The 14934-nt window shown below is 42.2% G+C and overlaps 1 protein-coding gene across 4 annotated transcripts in view; it reads right to left on the minus strand.

Annotated features, from left to right (window-relative positions):
* GMIP (GEM interacting protein) overlaps positions 1-14934 on the minus strand; it is a 320436-nt gene that overhangs the window by 64366 nt on the left and 241136 nt on the right. For all 4 annotated transcript variants that reach the window (XM_078681149.1, XM_078681159.1, XM_078681167.1 and 1 more), the window contains 2 exons: positions 10872-10958; positions 10206-10301 (listed from right to left, as the gene is read on the minus strand). In XM_078681149.1, coding sequence (XP_078537275.1) covers positions 10206-10301; positions 10872-10958 — 183 coding nt within the window. The remainder of the gene's footprint in view (positions 1-10205; positions 10302-10871; positions 10959-14934) is intronic.

Consider the following 14934-nt stretch of genomic DNA (forward strand, 5'->3'; position numbering starts at 1 on the left):
CGAAAGGAGACGTATGAAAGACACGAAAATGAAAGTATTAGTTGCACAATCTGTTCCACAAAACAGTCAGAAGAGGGGTCCGAATCAAGCCAGTCATCCTGCAGCTCCCGTTAAAGGGACTTGCAATTACTGTAAACAGCAAGGCCATTTTATAAACGAGTGTGCAGTTCTGAAACACAACATAGCTACTGGTAAAACTAAAGAAAGACCACGTCCGCCTAGACAAGAACAAGTTTCACAGACTTCTCAGTCACCACAGAATGCACAACAGACAGTTCCAGTGCCGCAGCCTATCGCTGCAACACAGCATGTTACACAGCAGATGTACCAGTATGCCCAGTCAGAGTATCCAGAGTATCAACAGTATTCATGAAACAGCCTAGAGAGGGAGGTAGGCTTGCCTCTCATCGAGATACCTGTAGATCAAGAGGGTCCCTATGTACACAGTCAAGTGTTAGGGAAAGACAGAAAGTTTTTGATTGATACAGGGGCAAGTAGGACTACTATCAGTCATGACGAAGTTCCAGGGGCTCTGCTCTCAGGCTCTAGAAATGTTTCCCTTGGATTTTCAGGAACCGATTGTTAATGAAATTTCAAAACCAGTTACTCTGGAAGTTGGTCCATTGTCCCGAACTACTGATTTGTTACTCACGAAAGCATGTCCCGAAAATGTGTTAGGCATCAAGACGTTAAAAGAATTAGGAGCAGTTATATGCTGTTCCCCAGAAGGAGTCCGATTGTTTTTACGCGACTTTAAAGGTAATTATGTATTACGTGATTTTGATCCAAGATTATTGAATGTACCACAGCATCTATGGGCGCAAGGTCCAACTGATGTAGGATGTATGCACATCACACCCCATCGTGTGACTCTCAAGCAAGGTATAGTTTTGCCACGAATCAGACAGTACAGATTGCCACCTGAGGCTGTAGCAGCCTTATCCAAAATTATTGACGAGCTTATTGCTCAAGGAGTGGTTGTAGAAACTGACTCCAATGTATGTAATTCTCCTATCATTCCAGTCATGAAACATACTGATCCAAATGCACCTCCAGTATATCGATTAGTGATTGACCTTCGAGAACTTAATAAATGTATCATACCTCAGTACCCAGTAGTCCCAGATATTTCATCCCTATTGACAGCCATTGATTCCGAAGCTACGTTCTTCACTGTTATCGATCTCAAGAACGCATTTTTCAGTGTCCCCATTCATCCAGACAGCCAGTACCTTTTCGGTTTTTGTTTAAATGGAAGAAGCTATAAATTCACATGAGCTCCTCAAGGTTTCACAGAAAGTCCTAGTATTTACAGTCAAGCACTTAAGAGACAACTAGACAATATTCACATGCCAACTGACACTGCCCTGCTCCAGTATGTCGATGATCTACTGATCACAGCCCGTTCTGAACGTGACTGCGAGCGAGCGTCACTTACAGTTCTGTATTTTCTGGCCGAGCAGGGGCACAAGGTGTCTCCTTCCAAATTACAATTCTGTGTCCAGCAAGTGGTATACTTAGGACACTTGCTGTCCAAGTGGGGTAGGCAGTTGACACCAGACCGTATCCAGCTAATAGCGAGTCTTCCACAGCCCAAGACACAGAAGGAGGTACGAGCTTTTATTGGCCTCACTTCTTATTGCAGACAATGGATTCCTCAGTATGCATTTCTAGCCAAGCCACTGATACAGTTAACGACACAGGAGGCAGCCGTGTCGACTGTCCTCCCTTGGACCCAGGAACATACACTTGTTTTTAATGAGTTAAAGAAAGCCTTATGCCAAGCACCTGTTCTAGCAACACCGAACTACAGTAAGCCTTTCACACTTTTTGTCACAGAACGTGATGGTACTGCATTATCTGTTCTTACACAAGATCAAGCAGGACAGTACAAGCCTTGTGCTTATTTTTCGAGCACATTAGATCCAGTAGCCCAGGCTCTGCCTGCGTGCCTCAAGTCAGTTGCAGCCACAGCTCTAGCTATCAGACAAAGTGATTCCATAGTATTAGGACACTCCCTGACAGTACAAGTTCCACACTCCGTAGAAGTTCTTTTAAACCGAACACAGACTCAGCACTTGACAATTGCACGTTTAACAGGTTACGAATTGACACTATTCCAGCCACACATAGAAATCAGACGCTGCAACATTCTAAATCCTGCTAGACTGTTACCATCAGTTATTTCAAATTCAGCCACACATGACTGTGTGGAAGTAGTTAACACTATGACCAAGCCAAGACAAGACCTGACAGACATTGCATTACCTAATCCCGACCTGACACTTTATGTGGATGGTTCATGTATGAGAACTAGTACAGGAGAACTAGTAGCCGCGTATGCAGTGACTACTGAAACCGAAGTTATAGAAACACATCGTATTGACACCCTGTCTGCTCAAGCAGCAGAGCTAGTCGCTCTGACCCAAGCCTGCATACGTGCCAAGAACCTGAAAGTAAACATATATACAGATTCACGTTACGCATTCGGAGTCGTACACGACTTTGGAGTGCTCTGGCAGGAGAGAGGTTTCATGACTTCTCATGGAACCAAGATTCAGCATGGTCTCCTCATCCAAGCTCTGTTAGATGCAATACATTTACCGACAGCTATTGCTATCATGAAGTGCAAGGCACATACAAAAGTTACTGACATCATTTCCCAAGGTAACGATCTAGCAGATCGAACAGCCAAGCTTACAGCTCAGACCCCAGACATTCCAGTTAACACGACACAGACACTCACTCCAGATTCAACTACATGTATGACAGTTAAGGACCCTACACAAGATGTCATAGACATACAGTCACATGCTACTCCCGAAGAGATCAAGAAATGGTCCGAACAAGGAGGGGTCCAGACAGATCAAGGATGGTTGACGAAGGGAAAAGCCACATGGTTTCTCCCCGACTCTATGGTTCAAGTCATTATCAATACCGCACATAGTCCAGCACATCTAGGAGAAAAAGCTATGTTAGACAGTATTCAGAACCTTTGGTTCAATAAGCATTTACGAGCTGCAGCCAAGCAGAAAGTCCGCACCTGTATGATATGTTGTCAGTTCAATCCAGGTAAAAGTGTCCCGGTGGAACAAGGGGGATTCCAACCTCCTGACCACCCTTTTGAAGTCCTCCAGATGGATTATATTCAGATGGAGCGATGTCGAGGTTTCAAGTATGTCCTCGTAGTTGTATGCGCTTTGTCCAGGTGGACAGAAGCATATCCAGTCCCAGATTACACAGCCGCGACCACTGCCAGGCAGTTGGTTCGTGAATTCTTTCCCCGCTATGGACTCCCTAGGGTCGTGTATTCAGATAACGGCCAGCCATTCTCATCTGAGCTTATGAAACATGTTTCCCTTCTGTTAGGGTACCAGTGGAAGTTCCATTGTGTGCGCCATCCTGAAGCAGCCGGTCTCGTAGAGAGACATAATCAGACGTTGAAAATCCGCCTTGCAAAAATATGTAAAGAGAAAGGTGTGGACTGGCTAGTAGCCCTGCCAGTTGCTTTGTTTTTTATGAGGATGGTTGCACATTCCAGATCAGGTCTGTCCCCGTATGAGGTCGTATTCGGCCGCCCCCCAAACATGTGGGGTACACCTAGACCCCGCAGTATTACAGATGTTTCCAGTAATATGCTGACAGATTACCTAGCTTCCTTGATGTCTGCCCTACACTCTTGTCGTTCACAGGTTGCCGCCGCATTTCCAGACAACACCGAGGTTAAACCGCATGAGGTCATTCCAGGCGACCTGGTATTTGTGCGGAATTTTGATCGTTCAAGTCTGCTGGAGCCCCGTTGGAAGGAGCCCCGTCTCGTCTTGTTAACAACAAGGACCGCCGTGAAGTTAGAGGGCAGGAAGGGATGGGTCCACCTGTCCCACATCAAGAAATTCCATGGAGTTCGTGAAAAGACTTTTGCAAAGGACTGCCTCATTCCTACAGACTGCCTAAAAACAGACTCTGAACTCAAGCCTCCCCTGTTAGAGGAAACTCCGCAACAGGAGTATAAACTGAAACTTCGGTCTAGTAAAATAAGTCAGCCAGTTTAATTGTCTAAGTCCCTCTCGGGTGAAACGGTTAGACAGGTTCCTGACATGTATGAGATAGACCCCCACAGTGAGAGAGTTAGTCAAAACTCTATAAAACGTATTATTGTTTTATCCTTTTTGTTACTCTTGAGTCTAATGGTTACCTGCACAAGTTATGCTTTATATTTATGTTTTCCAATTTCACATGTAAATAAGTTTTCTAATGCTACAGTAGGGCACACATTTAGTGATCTGCCTCCTCACGAGCTATCCTATCGTCTTGCTATGCGAAATAATACATTCATCAGAATGTTACACTATTCACACCAGACCAGCAATGCCACTAATTGTTGGGTGTGTGGTCGACTCCCCCCTTTCCAGACACCGAAGGGAGTTCTGCCACTCTTTCCTTATCCATTTTCACATAATGGTTCGTGTGGAGCATGGTCCACTTTAACGTCATCCTCCAATGATATGTCCCTTCTGAATAGAACATGTTTTCCAGACAAGGAAGGTCTTTCCCATAGAACAGGGTTAGATCTAGAAAATGAAGTATATGATTTAGGTAATTATTCTTCGAATTTTATGGTCCTGAATGTTCAGTCTGATACTACTCCAGATTTGCCTGCTATTTCAGTACTACCAGTCAAAGGCGAATTATGTGTCAGAAAGAATGGTTCCGCACATGTAGGACATAGTGATTGTACTACTACTGTCAAGTATAGTGACAGTGGGAAATCTATTTTCAAAGCCTCACGTCATTCTTATTTTGTTTGTGGTCAGACCGCATATGTCCGTCTGCCCCTCGATTGGGATGGAACATGTTACATTGCCTTCCTACTGCCACCAGTTTTTCTAGCCCCATCTGATTATTACAGAAACACACATCTAGTACACGTCAGACATAGAAGGGAGATCGAGTCCCCAATTGTCGATCAAACTGAAACTACTCTAGAACAGTATCAAGACTTCAATAAAGGTTTCTTCTTCTTTATAGGACCTATCCAGAATAGTAAGCTAATCCGTAGGTTAACCAGAACCCTTGAAGCAGTAGTGAATGAGACTACTTCTGCTCTAGGTAACTTAACTGAAGAGCAATCTGCTATGAGATTTGTCGTGCTCCAAAATCGTCTCGTTCTTGACGTCATACTGGCCGATAGAGGAGGAGCATGTAGAGTCATCGGATCTAGTTGCTGTATTTTCATTCCTAATAACGCGCCGTCTGTTTATTCAGCTATAACCAGACTTCATAAAATTGCCCATCAGTTACACCAGAATCCAGGCACCTGGACATGGTCCGGTTGGCTCTGGAGTATTATATCTGCCTGGGGATGGAAAGTATTGTCATTCCTAGGTATTGCAGTAATGATCATATTCAGTTGCTGCCTCTGTATACAATGTGGCCCTGCGATTTGCGGCATTTGTGCTACCTCTTGTATTCCTAGTCCTAAATCCCGTTCCAAGACAATTCGAGACGAGCAAATGATGCTATATGAAATGATAGATGGTATCATGAATATTGATGTTTCCTGATGGAAACGTAGGGCACAAGGAGGAAATGTGGAAAAGTAAATTTTGCCATGTTGTATGTGCCTACGTGTTCCCCATCTTATGTTATATGTGCATGATCGATATGCATGTATTCCCCTCTGATCGATTAAAGATGCAATTACAGTTGTGTCCATCTCTAGTATGCCAGTTTCCAGTCTTCATGAAAGCAACGAATATTAGGCTTATGTAAACCTACGTTGCCACATTTCACAGTGTACACGTTAATTCATTGAATTGTCCCCGTTTCTAGGCCTCAAAAGGGCCCGGACTCAGATTCAGCTCCTGTCTCCTGAACCCTCTCCGAGGAGCGATACAGCCCCCACCTGCATCCCTGACCCTTCGCTTACTTTATGCCTCGCAGTGCCCGGCCCGGCCTGACTCTGCCTCCCAGTCTGCCAAGAGTATGTTATGCTTCTAGTTATCAGTCCAGCCCTCCTTCTCTGCATTCCTGAGCTACTGAATCACATCAATAGTTTCCGTCATGGTCTAGCCTTTATGTCTCCATGTAAGAGAAATACTGTATTAATATTCATAGAATATTCCTCGCACCCGCACTACATGTAGAATTATGCATGCATCAGTCTTAGTATCAAGTAGCCTTTGCCCTGATAACTTTTGGACTTTATCAACATGTACCCTAAACACCAGATACCAGATATGCCTTAGGAACATGTCGCTCTGACACTCCAGACTTTAGTCTCCTCTTCTAGCGCAGAAGTCATAGCCCCCAGTTCTCCCTGGTAACACGTCATTGCCCGTTTGCGCGCACCACTAGGTTAGAGGTCCCAGCTGCTCAGGTAGCCCCCTCCATGTTCCCGCCCCGTTTATGACATATTCTGTTACGTTTACATCACATGTCTATGTATACGCCCTGTACACGCCTCTTGTTACACCCATTTTGCTCTTATCTTTCGTGACTGCTACGAACCACGCCTACTGCTACGCCTACTGTATTGAATGCTATTGTAAATGAAATGTATATATATCATGTACTGTTAATATGATACAGCGATCCTGACATTTTCCCTGCCCCCGGCAGCTGCCTTCATTCCCTTCCCGTACAGGCTGTCCTGTTCCTGTCCTTTATGTCTGATTAAAGCCTGTGACTCAAGATACCTCGAATCCTGACTCTTATTTATTGAGCTATCTGTTTATATGAGTATCCTGAAAAATAGAACCGGTAATTAATTATTTATTTACCACAATGGCGCCGGCACTTGACAGCCAGGCACAGAGAGGCGCGTGATTGACAATGGGCGACAAGACGAGCGTGACTGAGAGCAGACGCCAACTGAAATGTCCAACCCTTAAAAAGGAAAGATTTAATGACGGTATTTTTTGTGGAACTGGTGGCGAGCTTCCTGTTTCAAGATGAGTGAGTGGACCATGTCCAAAAAGCCTGACACTCCAGTAGGGTAGTGTAGTGCTTTCAGCAAGCGTTGCCTTAATGTGCCACCCCAGCACGATTTAACCCCCTCAGCTGTCAATTGGGCATCTGTCACGTGACACCTGCAGACCAGACTCTGAATTTCTTCAGTGAAATCCAGTAGGGTACAATAGGTCTTACATTTGCAAGAGATTAAGCTGTTGGCAATGTAAATGACAATGCCATTTATTTATCTGTTTTCAAAACCAACACATAAATAAAAATATTGTCATTTACAATGCCAATAGCTCTAACTTTGGCAAAGGCGAAACCGTTGCATTGTAAATGCTTGTTGTAGTTGTCAGAAAGTAAATTGGGATCAAGAGAGATTCCCAAGGAAATAGAGAATTCTAAATTCTAGGGGTAGCAGCAAGAAATTTCTCAGCAGAGATGTTTCACTTTTTAAAAAGTGGACTGAAAATTCTTACAGCATTTTTACTAAGGGTCGTAAGAGGCTCATCTGAGATGGTACGTTTAGAGACCAGGTTTGATAGGGGTCCAATTAATATTTTGTAAGGCTTGGGAAACATGGTCAAATTACTCGAAAACTTATGTTAAGTGGAAAACAGCCAATATAACGTGGTCATAACCATGTGTGACCATTACCACGAAGCCATTCCCACACATATGCCTTTGCCACACATGCCTTTAGCACGCATGCCTTTAGCACGAAAATGCCTGTACCATGAGTATATGCATTTGCAACGAACTTCGTTCTAAAGGCATGAATGATAAAGGCATATGGGTGATAAAGGTTTTTAAAGTATTATCTATTTTAATTTTGTAAAGGCATGAATGTTAAAGGCATATGCGTGCTAAACGTTTTACAGGTAAGTACAGGCAAGTATTGTTTTTTATATATATACATATATATATATTTATGGACATATTTACAAGGAGCTGGCACTGCTGTAGCGTAATTTTTTTTTATGCAGCACCTGTGCAATCAGTGCTCCACACTGCTCCATATTTACAAACTGATGCATTGGACTCAATGCATAAGTTTGTAGAGGCCTGCGTCACATTATACCTGAGCCAGGTATAATGTATGCAGTGTAAGCGTTCCTGTGTTAAAAGCCATGTAGAACTAATGCACTGAAATTGACAACTTTTCACTGCGTCACTCTACAACTTGACTGCATCAAAATCCCTACGCCTCCTCAAACCAGGCATAAGGATTGACACAGGGCTTTTAACATGGGACTCGCCTCTGTGTTCTGACGCATTGCTGGAGTTGCGTCCAGCAATGCGTCACTTTAGCTTCTAAACATGCATCAGAATTTCTGATGCATCCGAAAATCCTTGCGCAATGGAGCACTGTGTTGTGAATACAGCGCATCCATAGTGTTGTTAGGGTATGTGTGGCAGCCGCAAGAAATCTGACGCATCGATGCCGATGCGTCAGTTCTTGTAAATATGTCCATAGTGTTTTTTAAGGGTTTAGTGTGGGTATAGGATTTTGGATAGTAAGGGCATTTTTAGTGTTTAGGGCGCGTAGGAATTTTTGGGTGGCTAGGGTGTTTTTAGGGTGGGTATGAGTTTTTGGGTGGTAAGGGTATTTTTTAGGGTGGGTATGGATTTTTGTGTGGTAAGGGGTTTTTAGGATTTAGGGTGGGTATAGGTTTTTTGGGTAGTAAGGGCATTTTTAGGGTTTATGGTACGTAAGAATTTTTGGGTGACAATGGCATTTTTAGGGTTAAGGGTGGATATGAGTATTGGGGTGATAAGGGCATTTTTAGGGTGGGTATGGGTTTGTGGGTGGTAAGGGATTTTTTAGGGTTGGTATGGGTTTTTGGGTGGTAAGCACATTTTTAGGGTTTAGGGTGGGTATGGGTTTTAAAGGTTTGGGGTTGGTGCATGTTTCTGGGTTTTGAGGGCATTTTTAGGGTGGGTATGTGTTTTTGGGTGTTGAGGGCATTTTTGGGGTTTAGGTTGTGTATGGGATTTTTGGTGGCAAGGGCGTTTTTAGGGTTTATAGTGGGTATGGGTTTTTGGGTGCTAAGGGGTTTTTGGGTTTAGGTTGTGTAGGAATTTTTGGGTGGTAAAGGTACTTTTAGGGTTTAGGGTGGGTAGGGATTTTTGGGTGGGAAGGTGCTATGCATATACATACATATACACGTATGCATCTATGTATTCAAATATATTTATATATATATATATATATATATATAACTATATATATATATATATGTCTATATATGTATGTGTAGTAAAACTTTTCGTTGTAAAGGCATGGGTGGTAATTGCATGCATGGTTCCATCATACAACCAAGTTAAGCATCCAGTGCAGTGAAATACAGCTTGCATAGGATAGAGAGAACGGTCGGAAAAGTAATTTGGCCAGCGTTAGAGTAGTCCAGTCTGAAGGTGACTGAGGCTTGGGCTGAAGAACAAAAGTCAAGAATGAGAAACTGAATGAGAGGTTTGGTTTTAGTCAGAGTTGAAAATGAAAGAGATATCCCGTATAGGTTTTGTCAATATGGACTTTGAGAATAAGTGAATAGCTCAGGGTAATACCTAAGATTTTGAAACGATGGATCAGAGGTTAGGGTATGTGATTATGGGATAAAAGTGGGAGCTAGTTTAATATTGAGGGCAGGATCGAGGGGGAGGACACAGATTCCAGTTTGAGAGTGGCTGAGATTCAGAAAGGTGATGGCCTTCCGTTGAGGTTATCAACAGGACAGCTTTTGAGCTATGCGACACCACTGACATTCAACACCTTCATGCAGAGGTTGTTATTGTCATGGTATTGATGAATGTGGAAACGTGCACAGTCCAGAAGGTTGTACAGTGTTTCCATGTAAGTGTTAGAGAGTGACTGACTAGACCCTGCAAGTGGAGACACAAATTATTTAACATTTTTAAACTGAAAGAAACAATTCAGATTATGGGATGAGCTGTACATATAATCTTGTGAATTCAATGTCCATTTTACAGTGGTTTAGCTCCCTCTGTGTCTTGACATGTTTCCAACATCTATATAAATATATAACATTAGCTGAGATGAATAAGGCAGGAACTCGGCACCCGCTGTGGAGAAGCCATCTAAGCACAGGCCGACAATGTTAAATTATTCACATGACATGGGGAAATAAATAGATTTTATGGAAGGAAATTGCTATTTTTTTTACCTCAATTTTCCTAAATACTGTCTTTTTTGCTTATTAAACGCAATAATCATACATGCTGCTCACCATTTTCATACGACTGAGGGGACTCTTTGTCTTCTAGGTCGTCCGAAGACATTGTGCCTGTAGACGTGGCCTTCGGTAACGTTCGGGCCATTAGTCCTAAACAAAGATGACAGTCAATACTTTGAATACTGGCAAGAATATGCCATGGTAATATTACAGAAATTGTGTATGTGTGTTTCAAGAAACTACACATCAAACCATTTTCCAAAATGAAAAGTTAGTGGTAAGTCCCGCATGCCAGATCTGCTTTTGATGCATTCACTGAATATATCTCTAGTAGTTTGTGGTTTTAAATTGTGTTGCTGGTAAAGTTTTGAGCCAGCCCTTCCAGGCTTTACTGGAAGAAAACGGACTACAAACAATAGTTAGATTTCTCAAGGGATGCCCAAAATGATAATCAAGGTGTACCTCGCTTGAGCTCAATGCGTTTTGTAGGTCATGAGTTAGCCTTGGGGGTTTCACCATTAGAAGTGTATTAAAATAAGTGCCCTTGAGTTTGGTAATAAGAAATCCTATTATTTAAAAAGGAAGAGGACCCTCTTAATATAATATACTGAGTAAATCATCATTATGTTATTCTTACAAATGAAGGTGGTCCAAAACGTCCTCTCTGTCAGGTCTCAAAAGTATAAGGAATGCATGGGCGCCATATCGTGCACAAGGTACCTGGGCTTGATGTGGGTGAATCAAGGGATCGAGATTCGCTGCTTCCGCCAATACTTTCTGTGTCGCTGCAGAGGGATTTTCGGACATCTGTCACAACAAGGTTAAAGTGAGTGAAGATTATCTTATTGAGAAACACATACATTACATCAAGCACATTTCCTGCAATGGGAAGAGTACTTTTGCCACCTTCAATGATATATTGTACCACTACAGTCATGCACGCTGTGGGGAATATTTAAGCAATATTATCAAAGTGGAAGGCAATCCTGGTAGTTATTGACTGAGATGGAGCATGAGGGCCCAGGCTAAGCTCATAGGCTTATTACACCCCTGTCAATAACTACCAGTAAACTCCCCCTTTGGATCATATTGCAATTGTTAACCAAACCCTTTAAACAGAGGTTCTAATTCCCATTTTTTTTTAACACGGTATGTTTTTAATGGTATCATTTAGATTGAAGGTTACAACATGCATACCTGTTGGGATTTTTTCTGTGACAAGGCTCTGCCATTTTGTCCTACTAAGATACAGTGCAGTAAAGGTTTGGCTTTGTAGGTCAGACCGGAGGGTACAGAAATAGTGATAGCAGACTTTAGTTAGTTAATACAATAATTTGTCATGGTGCCATACTAAATTTAGGAATTGTTGTGAATTATAAGTTGACTTCATCATATGAAAATTCTCTACTGGGATTTGATAAATCATGGTTGAGAGAAAATAGTGTTCTCTCATGATTGTCTAATGGAAATTATGACTAGTGGCCCAGAAGCTAAAATGAGGACACACTTTCTGTAAATACACAGACATCTTCCACTTCTATTTCAGAAAACTGTTTGACATGCTGAGTAAACCATGCACTTACAACAGCAGCTGGCTGTCAGGTAATTCCTTGTGTTCAACTCTAGCTTCAACACAGCATTCTAGTGAGCAACTAGAATGCTATCATTCTATATTCATGACAAAAAAGAAGGTTCTCTGTGACACCATGTGCCTGGAATGCCAACTGTTAAAGCCTTGCCAATGGAGCATGCTGAATTTAAAAACCAATGAGGGGATTCATGATTTTAAATCTGTATTCTACAGCAGCATGTCTCCTATTGCAGGCACATTCTGTTCACTAGGAGAACACACTAGTTCTTTCTTAGCACTTTGTAATTTTCACAGAAAGCTGATGGAGATGAAGGCATAGTAATATGTGGGTTGAAACTGAAATGAGGCTTGTCTCCGGTTCGAGCTAGGAATTTCCTGGGTAGAAAATGACTGGCTGAGACACAACCAACATTCCGAATTTATGTAGTCTATGACTGTCTGATTTACAAGTTTTATTTAGTCCTCCAAGTACCTGCATAATGACAAATGGACATAGTTGATTTTCAGCCCACAGAGAAGTATCCCGTCTCTTGAGAACAAGATGTACTTTTATGAGGGTTGGCATATAATGTAGTCTTATAAAATGGTCAGGCAGGCTGTAATGGCTGATGGCTGATAATGCTGTTCAATAATATGGGGGCCTGGCAAGTAGCTACTACCGACAGCCAAGTGTAATGTCTACACAAGAGAGCGAAGGGAGTAGGCCTCATTTTATTTACATTTTTTAGGAAAATGAAATGCCGTTCATCATGTTTCATGATTAAACAATTATTTTGACAGTTTTATTTAATGCAAAACTTTTTGGACGTGAGCCTAGTAGCTTTTCTAATGCTGTTAGAATATTGGCTAAAATCAAGAGAGAGCAATATTAATAAAACAGTTGGAAGCCCAGTGAAGTAAAAGCTATAATGCTGCCTGCAACAATGTGGAATGTGGCCGTACTAAAAGACGGGCATGCATGGGCACAAAGACGAGACCAGAGGGTGAATATGGCACAGTGCAATTCCAGAATCCTTCTATTGTGTTCTATAAAACAAGGCGAGGACTGTTGTCAAAAGTTCTTATTTAATTTCTTTCTGAAACAATGGTCTTATTAGCATCATACCAGCAGTAGTGTCACATCCAAGGCGATTTTTGCACATCAGTTAAAACCGCCTGTTGAAAGCCAATTCTCAAAAACAAATGGCAGCATTTTCAAGCTGAGGGAAAACATCAAAACTAAACCAGCATGTTACAGCACCAAGATTCACACCTGTGAACAGAATTGGGATCAAGATCCTTTTTAAATGAGAAAACTATAATCCAGCCCATGGAACCAGTATTTCAACAAATCCTCTACACCAACAGGATCGGGGCCAAAACTGGTAAAGAAGAACAAGACTTTAACTAATCACCAGAAAGAAATGAAACAACCTGCCTGCCTAACCCCTCTGCCAACGAAGAACTCACAGTGGGCACCCAGGAACAGGTTCAGATGGAAATATGTAAAGAGTTAGGTATATTAGAAACATTGCCATTATCAAAGAAATATCTAAAAGATATGGAAGATACTTGCGTATGAAAGTATACACATTACTCGAAGTTTCAGGCGCAGTTGTTGCCCTGTCATGGGGGAGTAGGTGGAAAATGGGGAATATCTGCTACAGAGTGAGGGAGTGAATGGAGAAATAAAGAAAAGGCAGCAGGTGGATCATACAAAAACATGTCTAGAGAAGAGTAAGCCAGTTGGTTTCATAAATGTTACACTCACCTCTACTCAGAGTATTACAGCCCAAACAAGCATAAACTCATGTCAGCCAAGGCTTGAAGTAAATCATGTGCCATACAAGCCATGGGTATTTAAGGGATGCCTTTTTGGTCATATTTGAGTGGTACATGTCCATGTCCCCAACTGTAAACATTTCTGCTTAGACTTACTTAATGGCACACAAGCGGAGCTTTACACCCAAGCGTAGGTGTAACTCTACAAGGTTTAATAAATGCATCAATGAATGGCACTGAAGTATGGCGTAGAGAACGGTCACTCCACTCTGAAGCAGTCTGCAAGTGGCACATGCATCCTAATAAACACCAATAAATGTATAATGCATTATTGAGCTGCTGTGACTCACTCATAGCACAATATGCAGCAGTTTTCTGTATTTTAAAACGATTGCACTATTTATACCACAGCGTGGTTATTCCTATTGCAGCAGATAGTTAACATTTGTATTTGCCGAGCAGGAAGGTTCAGGGAAGCAAAAGAGCTTGATAAGAAAATCCAGGGGTTGTCAAGAACAATGCAGCGAGGTTCTGTTGTGTCTGAATGACAATGACAAATACCACAGAATTCAACTAATTTTGAATGAAAAAGTCATATCATAAAAGATTCCAATCTAGATGAACTTGTGAAGTGCCAATTTTGTTGAAATGCATGTTGATAAAAATGGAAACAAATTGCCGTAGCCTATGTGTACTGTTACCGACTAAGGGCCTGATTATGAGTTTGGCAGTGTGGGAGCAGGCCGCCACACCACTGCTCCGCTCCCACACCGCCGGCCTCCTGCCAGATTACGAGTTATTTTGTGGTCTGGCTAGCTGGAGGCGTGGCGATTCCCGCAGCAATGCAATACAGAGGGTCATATGTGTATTTTGTTGGTAGCACTTACAAGTAAGGGGAACATTCACATTAAAAGCAGTGTAAATCATAGACATTCACTCAAATGAATTGTGATTAAAAATTGAATTAACCGTGACTTTATGTTAGGCTGTTCTTGTATAGTGCAACATCTTCCATTTACATGGTCTCTTGGTGCTGGTATACTTGGATTGGCAATGTGACATGTGCTTGTTGTCTGCTTTCCTATAAGAATGGGGCACCATAACTTGTGAGGTCCACGTTTTTTGAACCACCCCTAACACCTCTGTTTGTATGTCGAGGAGATACCTGCTACAAGCTTGGAGATTTTTGAGGTCGGCTCTAGTGCATGGGTACGTTTCTTTAGCATTCGTGGTAGTCTCAGATGGCAGAGTGATGCTTGCTGGTAGTGGGTTTCTGAATTTATCACGTGTCTACTGAAGAACCCAAGGGTAATGTCTGTCTACAGTGCTGCTTGTTGCCTCAGTTAGCACAGTTCTGTGGCAACAAATGATGGATACAATGCTGAGTGAATCCAACATTCACCCCAGTCGAGAGATATGGGTTAAGCCATT

Source organism: Lissotriton helveticus, chromosome 1_1 (genome assembly GCF_964261635.1).
Source record: "Lissotriton helveticus chromosome 1_1, aLisHel1.1, whole genome shotgun sequence".
In the NCBI taxonomy this organism is placed as follows: domain Eukaryota; kingdom Metazoa; phylum Chordata; class Amphibia; order Caudata; family Salamandridae; genus Lissotriton; species Lissotriton helveticus.